At 42.5% G+C, this 10,089-nt stretch overlaps 1 protein-coding gene across 1 annotated transcript; it reads left to right on the top strand.

Annotated features, from left to right (window-relative positions):
- The first annotated feature begins 3,586 nt into the window (after positions 1-3,586).
- Positions 3,587-4,321, top strand: LOC130357350 (DNA damage-regulated autophagy modulator protein 1-like). Its single transcript, XM_056560037.1, has one exon. It carries the CDS (start codon positions 3,587-3,589, stop codon positions 4,319-4,321), a length of 735 nt encoding a protein of 244 aa, XP_056416012.1.
- The last annotated feature ends 5,768 nt before the right edge of the window (positions 4,322-10,089 follow it).

The following is a 10,089-nucleotide window of genomic DNA, read 5'->3' on the forward strand; positions in this document are numbered from 1 at the left end:
AGGCTGGGGCTTGCAGCTCTAATGTGTCTCTCTTTATGGTACACAACTACAACTCCCAGCACACCCTGAGTTTAAATGAATGTGAATAGGCCCCTCCCCCAAAAAATAATTTACCCTCTTTTCACATTTCACAGAAGTAAAAATATAAATAAATAAAATATAAAACATGTTAAAACTACAGATCATGGCACAAAAAATAAGCCCTCATACAGCCGTGTATATGGAAAAATAAAGAAGTTCTAGGGGGTCAGCAGAGGGTCAGCAGGGGGTCAGCAGGGGGTCAGCAGAGGGTCAGCAGAGGGTCAGCAGAGGGTCAGCATGCAGCCACACACAGCACAGAACACAGACACTTTTTCTTTCAGTGTAAAATTGTCTGTGCTGAGATCATTTCTCCTCGCTGTGTATGGCTCAGACAAATTGATCACATGCTGTGCGCCATTTCATAAAGGTAACGTACGTCAGCCCTTCTACCACAGACAATACTATCTTTATTCTGTAGGTCCATACAATGATACCCAATTTATATAGGTTTTGTTTTATCTTACTACTTTTATAAAATTAAAGCTTTTTGGGTGAAAATTAGTATGCTTAAAATTTTCCTTTTCTGACCCTATAACCCTTTTTTCCCTATAAATAGCTGTATGAGGGCTCATATTTTGTGCCATAATCTGTAGTTTTTGAACCATTTTTGTTTTGAATGAACTTTTTTTTAATCCTTTTTATTAATTTTTTTCTTGAAGTGACCAAAAATCAGAAATTCTGGAATTTTTTTTATGTTTACACCACTGACGTTATATTTTAATAGTTTGGACATTTCCACACGCAGTGACACCACATTACTTTATTGGGTAAAGGGGGTGATTTACACTTTTATTAGGGGAGGGGCGTGATTGCTGATAATTGCAGTCAATACTTACCAGGAATGAAGCGCGCTCAGCAAGTAAGTGCACTTCATACACTAGTACTGCAATCAGGGCATACATATACACCCTGTGACGTTAAGGTGTTTTTGTGTCTACACAGGCTGTAGAGAACTCCCCGTCCTGACCGCACACACAGCCTACCTCCCACAGTCCTGACAGATCCTGACCTCCCACAGTCCTGACAGATCCTGACCTCCCACAGTCCTGACAGATCCTGACCTCCCACAGTCCTGACAGATCCTGACCTCCCACAGTCCTGACAGATCCTGACCTCCCACAGTCCTGACAGATCCTGACCTCCCACAGTCATGACAGATCCTGACCTCCCACAGTCCTGACAGATCCTGACCTCCCACAGTCCTGACAGATCCTGACCTCCCACAGTCCTGACAGGTCCCGGTCTCCTGAATTCACTGCTCCCTGAAGGTACCTGTGCTGAGGAGCCTGAAGCTCAATTTTCCAGCGTCACCCAACATTGAATGGTTCCACCCCCTCTGGTCCTTTGTGGCTCCGCCCTTGCAAAACAACCAATTAAAATGTTATCCCCCAGAATTGTGAGGGTTCCTACGCCCCTCTTCCCTGGTATTTTTATCCCTTTTCTTTGAGACTCTTGAGTTTTGATATAATATGTGGATCCAAAATGCAGCGCAGATACAATATATTTTACAGTATAAATAAACATAATAAACAGGGCCATTCACGTCTCCATTTACATTTCCTCATCTCAGTTTGGAGGTAATTGATTCCAGGTGTAACCCAAACCTTCCTTCATAGCAGCATTTCAGGAGGCCAATGGGAAATTACCTATTACCTTGTTTAAACTGCACATTTTTATAGTTATTTGCAAATATAGGAGCGCACCAGACCTCAGTAATCTACACAGACCAATGAGGCACGTGCTGTTATTCCATAGTGCAAGACGCCGATACCGGCTCTATGGTAAATATGTCACCGGGGGAGGGGGGAGGGGCTACCTGAGACAGGTTGAGTTAATTTAATTTGTTTTCCTTCCCCAATTTTTTTTTTAACAAACTTTTAATTATAAACATAAGAAAAGGGGGTGAAAGTGGTCGTGTGTAGCCCCCACAGGACGGCCATGAAACCGATGGACGCAGTAGGTACTGTTACCATGTGATGTCTATGGGGGCCAAGATACAGGTATATTGTGTAACTAAAGAAGGGCTGTCAATCAGCTGACCCAAAGAACTGTTGTAATAATATGTATGTTAGAAAAGCATTGTACGGACTTATTCTTGGTTTCTTTTAGACTGACAATAGGTGACCTTCAGTTTATTTATGTTTCTAACTGTTCGCTGGATATAATAAAAACACTGACCACTTCTTGCTTTTGCTGGACAACTGGGGGTCGGCCACAGCGTTTATTTAATAACCATTAAAATAAACAATTTATATCCGAACTTCTGATTGAACACTCTCAGAGGTAAGCGGTCAGCCGGCCGCCCTCTTCGACGGGCATCACACTCTACTCTCCAGGAAAATCTCCTCCAAATTTCTCCTCCGCCACGCTGTGACTTAGCCTAAAAGAGAACAACATTAAAACGGGAACCAAACCACAACCCGCTCCACATCACCAGATCCCAAGGTCACAACGACCCAACAGGAACCATTCAGCCGAAGAGCCCTAAAAGTCCCACGGGACCCACCTATAACCAAGGGATAAAACACCGACACAAATTAACATAATTTTTTTTTTTTATACCAACTATTCCAAATTTTTTATTTTTTTTTAATACCAAAACAGAACGTAAAAGGGGTGGGTGGGCGGGAATCTTCACACTTGCCGGGGACTCCACAAAGAGGAAGCCGCAAGCCTCAGCAACACATTTTATCCCCTATTACTCCTCCTCCCCTTCCTGTTAACCTAGCCTATCCCTGTCCTCCTACCCTTCTAGGTTCCGCCTCCCCCCTATTTCTCCAGCTCCTCATTTTATTTTTTCTTCTAACTTTATTTAACCCCCTCTTTGCCAGTCTGAGACGCCGCCTCCTAAACGGAGCGGCGTCGAACAAAAGAGCTTTAAAAAAAAAAAAATAAGAAAGAAAGAAAAGTGCAGAATTTTTTCAACATATTTTCTTTGTATTGGACTTTACACAGAAAACAATAAAATATAATATGGACATCTACAAATGTACAAATATATCCAAGTACAACCCCATCTGCAATGGTTTTGTGTTTGTTTTTTAACCACTGAGCAGTCACAGAAATGTTAAAAACCTTTTTATATGTTGTACATCTGACAAAACATTAACCTTTGTAGTAAAAGAAGAGAATTGGCAGAATTACAGATACATAAGGTTATATTCAGATGAATTCATGTTGAAAGAGATTTTGGAAAACCCTGTTGAAATGTGGATTCAGCCATTACTAGTTTTATTTGACTGTGGAAACACTAAATATCAGCAAACGTGATGCCAGGATTGTCTGCATAAAGATCTACAACACTGAGGACCAATCAGTATGCAGCATGATGGTGTTACCGAGATGAACCAAAGAATGACATCACAGATGTGACATCATCGAGTTCCGAGCCTATAGAAAACCCCGCCTGACAATCTGATTACACAGAGAGAGTTGGACAGAGACAGCGGCTTTTGCTTAGCGAATCTTTCCTTTATCTCAGCGATTTGTGTTGTTTCTTTGTGCCATGGAGATCCAGGGATTAGGGTTCTTGCCTATCCTTTGGGTCACATGGAACCTTTTGGGCCTCAGCACTCTTGTCACCTTGACCATCGCCCTAGGACATAGCAGACAGCCGTTTATCAGTGACACGGCTGTAGGATATCCTGTGTGGATAATATATAAGGTTGTGTTCTTTGGTGCACCCATCATAGGAGTTGCCGTCACCTACCTGCAGCACCGATTTATGTTCCTGCGCTCTGAACCATCTGCGAAGCATTTTAGGATTTACCAGAAGATCTTGTTTACCTTAGGATGCATCATGTGCATAGGAACAGCCCTGAATGCCGTATTTACTATGGGGAACAATCCTACAATACACAGGATCAGCTCAGGTATGGCATTTATTTGTGGAGCCATATATAATGTGTGCCAAGCTGGATTCCTATACAAAAGGTCATACAGCAGCCGGATTGTTTGCCATATAAGGCTGGCCTCCACCTTAGTGACTTCTGTGGTGCTGCTGCTCTTCAGTGTCGGTCAGGTCTCCTTCTATACGGATCTGTGCACCGGACACTGCGAGGAGATTATGTATGTCCCCGTCATGGTGGCTGAATACCTGGGATTCTGCGGCGTCACCTTATACCATGTGACCCACTATACAGATTTACAGCATTTGTCAGTAAAGATTTCCAGAAATGACATTAACGTCAGCCTGAGGACCAAGATACCGGACCCGGAACAGAACCATCCTGTAGAATAGTGAATACTGAGGCCTATGACTACAGCCGGGAGCCGAGGACGGACATTTATCCTGTGTATTATTCTTAATAAATATATAAATAAAAAAACATGTCTCATCCTTCTCTTAACACCTGTCATTGGGACAGAGTCAGAAAGCCAGTATACACATCAGATAGTCCAGTATACACATCAGATAGTCCAGTATACACATCAGATAGTCCAGTATACACATCAGATAGTCCAGTATACACATCAGATCGTCCAGTATACACATCAGATAGTCCAGTATACACATCAGATAGTCCAGTATACACATCAGATAGTCCAGTACACACATCAGATAGTCCAGTATACACATCAGATAGTCCAGTATACACATCAGATAGTCCAGTATACACATCAGATAGTCCAGTATACACATCAGATAGTCCAGTATACACATCAGATAGTCCAGTATACACATCAGATAGTCCAGTATACACATCAGATAGTTCAGTATACACATCTGATAGTCCAGTATACACATCAGATAGTCCAATATGCACATCAGATAGTCCAGTATACACATCAGATAGTCCAGTATACACATCAGATAGTCCAGTATACACATCAGATAGTCCAATATACACATCAGATAATCCAATATACACATCAGATAATCCAATACACACATCAGATAGTCCAGTATACACATCAGATAGTCCAGTATACACATCAGATAGTCCAGTATACACATCAGATAGTCCAGTACACACATCAGATAGTCCAGTATACACATCAGATAGTCCAGTATACACATCAGATAGTCCAGTATACACATCAGATAGTCCAGTATATACATCAGATAGTCCAGTATACACATCAGATAGTCCAGTATACACATCAGATAGTTCAGTATACACATCTGATAGTCCAGTATACACATCAGATAGTCCAATATACACATCAGATAGTCCAGTACACACATCAGATAGTCCAGTATACACATCAGATAGTCCAGTACACACATCAGATAGTCCAGTATACACATCAGATAGTCCAGTACACACATCAGATAGTCCAGTATATACATCAGATAGTCCAGTATACACATCAGATAGTCCAGTACACACATCAGATAGTCCAGTATACACATCAGATAGCCCTATATACACATCAGATAGTCCGGTATACACATCAGATAGTCCAGTATACACATCAGATAGTCCAGTATACACATCAGATAGTCCAGTATACACATCAGATAGTCCAATATACACATCAGATAGTCCAGTATACACATCAGATAGTCCAGAATACACATCAGATAGTCCAGTATACACATCAGATAGTCCAGGACACACATCAGATAGTCCCGTATACACATCAGATAGTCCAGTATACACATCAGATAATCCAGTATACACATCAGATAGTCCAGTACACACATCAGATAGTCCCGTATACACATCACATAGTCCAGTATACACATCAGATAGTCCAGTATACACATCAGATAGTCCAATATACACATCAGATAGTCTGGTATACACATCACATAGTCCGGTATACACATCAGATAGTCCAATATACACATCAGATAGTCCAGTATACACATCAGATAGTCCAGTATACACATCAGATAGTCCAGTATACACATCAAATAGTCCAATATACACATCAGATAGTCCAGTATACACATCAGATAGTCCAGTATACACATCAGATAGTCCAGTATACACATCAGATAGTCCAGTATACACATCAGATAGTCCGCCAGTTCTAAATCACAGGGTTCAGCACTTTTATAATGTGGTCTGCTTAGCAGGACACCATCATGGGTTGAAATGTAAATTAGGTTTAATCCCTTAAGGACCCAGGGGGTATCCATACGCCCGTGGGACTTTCGGTCCCCGTCTTGCACCGAGCGGGACCGGGGTGCCTGCTGATATCGATCAGCAGGCACCCTACGCAAATGCCCAGGGGGGTCATCAGACCCCCCATGTCGGTGATCGGCGCAAATTGCTAATGAATTCACACTTGCGATTTGCGCCAATTCCGGGTCATTCGGGTCTATGGTGACCCTGGCGACCCGGAATATAAGGGGGATCGTGGTTGTCTAAGACACCCACGATCCCCCTGAAGGGATAGGAGTGAGGTGGCAGGGGTGCCACCCCTCTTATCTCTGCTATTGGTGGTCTAGACGCGACCACCAATAGCAGATCGGAGGCGGGGGGGTTAACTTTCATTTTCCCCATTCTGCCCACCCACAATAGGCGGGGCAGAACGGGGAACCGACAAAGGACCGGGGGCAGAAGATCCATTTACCCATCCTGAGGCTGCGAGCGATGGTGATCGGCTGGTGGCGATGTCGTGCAGCAGAAGAGGATGGTTCCCTGGATCCTTCGGAAGTTGGTAAGTTGCCTAGCAACATCTGGAGGGCTACAGTCTGAGACCACTATACAGTGGTCGCTAAACTGTATCCCTCCAGGTCTTGCAAAACTACAACTCTTAGCATGCCCAAACAGCTGTTTGCTGTCTGGGCATGCTGGGATTTGTAGTTTTGCAACATCTGGAGGTCCACGCTTTGGAGATCACAGTGCAGTGGTCTATAAACTGTAGCCCTCCAGATATTGCAAAACTGCAAATCCCAGCATGCCCAAACAGCAAACAGCTGTCTTGGCATGCTGGGAGTTGTAGTTGCGTACTTCCAGCTGTTGCATAACTACATCTCCCATCATGCCCTTCGGTGATCAGTACATGCTGGGAGTTGTAGTTTTGCAACAGCTGGAGGCACACTGGTTGGAAAATACTGAGTTAGGTAACAGAACCTAACTGAAGGTTTTCCAACCAGTGTGCCTCCAGCTGTTGCAAAAGTACAACCCCCAGCATGCACGGTCAGTCAGTGCATGCTGAGAGTTGTAGTTTTAAAACAGCTGGAGGTTTGCCCCCCCCCCCCCCCCCATGTGAATGTACAGGGTACATTCACACAGGCAGGTTTACAGTAAGTTTCCTGCTTCAAGTTTGGGCTGCGGCAAATTTTTTGCCGCAGCCCAAACTCCTAGTGGGAAACTCATCGTAACACGCCAGTGCGAATGTACTCTGAAAACACAGACACAAATGAAAGGGTAAAACACTACATATACACCCCTTACACTGTCCCCCACAATAAAAATGAAAAACATATTGTACAGCAGTCTCCAAAACGGAGCCTCCAGCTGTTGCAAAACAACAACTCCCAGCATTTCTGGACAGCCACTGACTGTACAGGCATGCTGGGAGTTTAGCAACAGCTGGAGGCACCCTGTTTGGGAATCACTGGCGTAGAATACCCTTATGTCCACCCCTATGCAATCCCTAATTTAGTCCTCAAATGCGCATGGTGCTCTCTCACTTCGGAGCCCTGTTGTATTTCAAGGAAACAGTTTAGGGCCACATATGGGGTATTTCCGTACTCGGGAGAAATTGCACTACAAATTTTTGGGGGCTTTTTCTCCTTTTACCCCTTATGAAAGGGAAAAGTTGGGTGCTACACCAGCCTGTTAGTGTAAAAAGATTAAAATGTTTACACTAACATGCTGGGGTTGCCCCATACTTTTTATTTTCACAAGCGGTAAAAGGAAAAAAAGACCCCCAAAATTTGTAACACAATTTCTCCTGAGTATGGAAATACCCCATATGTGGGCGTAAAATGCTCTGCGGGAGCACAACAAGGTTCAGGAGTGAGAGCGCACCATGTACATTTGAGGCCTAAATTGGTGATTTTACAGCGGTTCTGACATAAACAATAAATACCCACATGTGACCCAATTTTGGAAACTATACCCCTCAGGTGTTTGACAAATTTTCATTAACTCCTTAACGACCACGGACGTAAATGTACGTCCTGGTTTGGCGGGATTTCCCGCACCAGGACGTACATTTACGTCCTGTGTATGACCGCGAGCATCGGAAGGGTGCTCGCGTCATACACGGCTGGTTCCGAACGCGCGGATGTCCGCCATTAACGCGTCCGATGCCGTGATCAATACAGATCAGGGCATCTGCAGCATTGCGGCACTTTGATTGGATGATCGGATCACCCGCAGAGCTGCCGCGGCAATCCGATCATCCAGCATGACAGCCGGAGGTCCCCTTACCTAGCTCCGGCTGTCTCCTAGGGTCTTCTGCTCTGGTCTGCGATCGAGCAGAATATCACCGATAATACTGAGCAGTGCTATGTCCTATACATAGCAATGCACAGTATTAGCAATCAAAGGATTGCTATAGATAGTCCCCTATGGGGACATAAAAAGTGTAAACAAAAAAAGTTGAAAAATTTAAAGATAAAAAGTTTTTTTTTTAAAGTGAAAAATCCCCTCCCCCAATAAAAATGAAAATTGTCAGTTTTTCCCATTTTACCCCCAAAAAGCGTAATTTTTTTATAATAAACATATTTGGTATCGCCGCGTGCGTAAATGTCCAAACTATCAAAATATATTGTTTATGATCCCGTTCGGTGAATGGCGTAAACGTAAAAAAATAAGAAAATGTCCAAAAATGCTGCTTGTTTGTCACATTTTATTAAAAAATAAATTAATAAAAAATTATCTACAAGTTTTATATATGCAAATGTGGTATCTAAATAAAGTACAGATGACAGCACAAAAAATGAGCCCTCATACCGCCCTATATACTGAAAAATGAAAAAGTTATAGGTGGTCAAAATAGGGCGATTTTAGATTACTGATTTTGTACAAAAAGTTTTAGATTTTTTTTAAGCGGTACAAAAATATAAAAGTAAAGTATCTAGCCATGGGTATCATTTTAATCGTATTGACCCACAGAATAAAGAACACATGTCATTTTTACCGTAAAGTGTACAGTGTGAAAAACAAACCCTCCAAAATGTGCAAAATTTTGGTTTTCATTTAAATTTCCTCCCTAAAATTCTTTTTTTGGGGGTTTGCAGTACATTTTATGGTAAAATGAGAGGTTTCATTACAAAGTACAATTGGTCCCACAAAAAAAAAATGCGCAATTCTTTCCTTCGCATGGGGGATAAGTTATATTCCACTGCAGTTCTCCTTTAACGTTATATATTAATAGTTTGGACATTTATGTAAGCGCTGATATGACGTGTTTATTTTTGTTTACATTGTTTTAATTAAAAAAAGGGGTGATTGAAACTTATCAGGTAAGGGACTTATTCACATATATTAACTTTTATTAACTGGCTATGAAGCGGGCTCAGCTCCTGAGTACACTCCATAGTTCAGGAGCAGGCACAGGGTGTACATTTACACCCTGTGGCCCTGATTTATCAATAAGCCTGGAACCAAAATTGACTGTTTTTTCCCATAGGAACCAATCACAACTCAGCTTTCACTTTACAAGAGCTCATACAAGTTTAAAAGTTGACCTGTGATTGGTTGGTGTGGGAAAAAACAGACAATTAGGGTTTCAGGCTGACTGATAAATCTCCCTGTGTCCCTAAGGAAATACATACACAGTCCCATATACACACATACACTGATTCCATATGCAGCCCTCCATACACACACATACGCAGCCCTCCATACACACACATACGCAGCCCTCCATACACACACATACGCAGCCCTCCATATACACACGACTGTTGAGACCCAATTAGCTCCTAGCAGGCTATAACTACCCCTCCCCCTTATTACAATAATTAATTAAATAATAACTGACACAACAACAATTTATCTTTTCCGTGGGTGGGAATCGGCCACAGCTTTATTTATAAAATAACTTATATAAATAACAATTTAACTGTAACAAAGACACCGATTGGCTTCTTGC

Source organism: Hyla sarda, chromosome 2, assembly GCF_029499605.1.
Source record: "Hyla sarda isolate aHylSar1 chromosome 2, aHylSar1.hap1, whole genome shotgun sequence".
Classification (NCBI taxonomy): Eukaryota; Metazoa; Chordata; class Amphibia; order Anura; family Hylidae; genus Hyla; species Hyla sarda.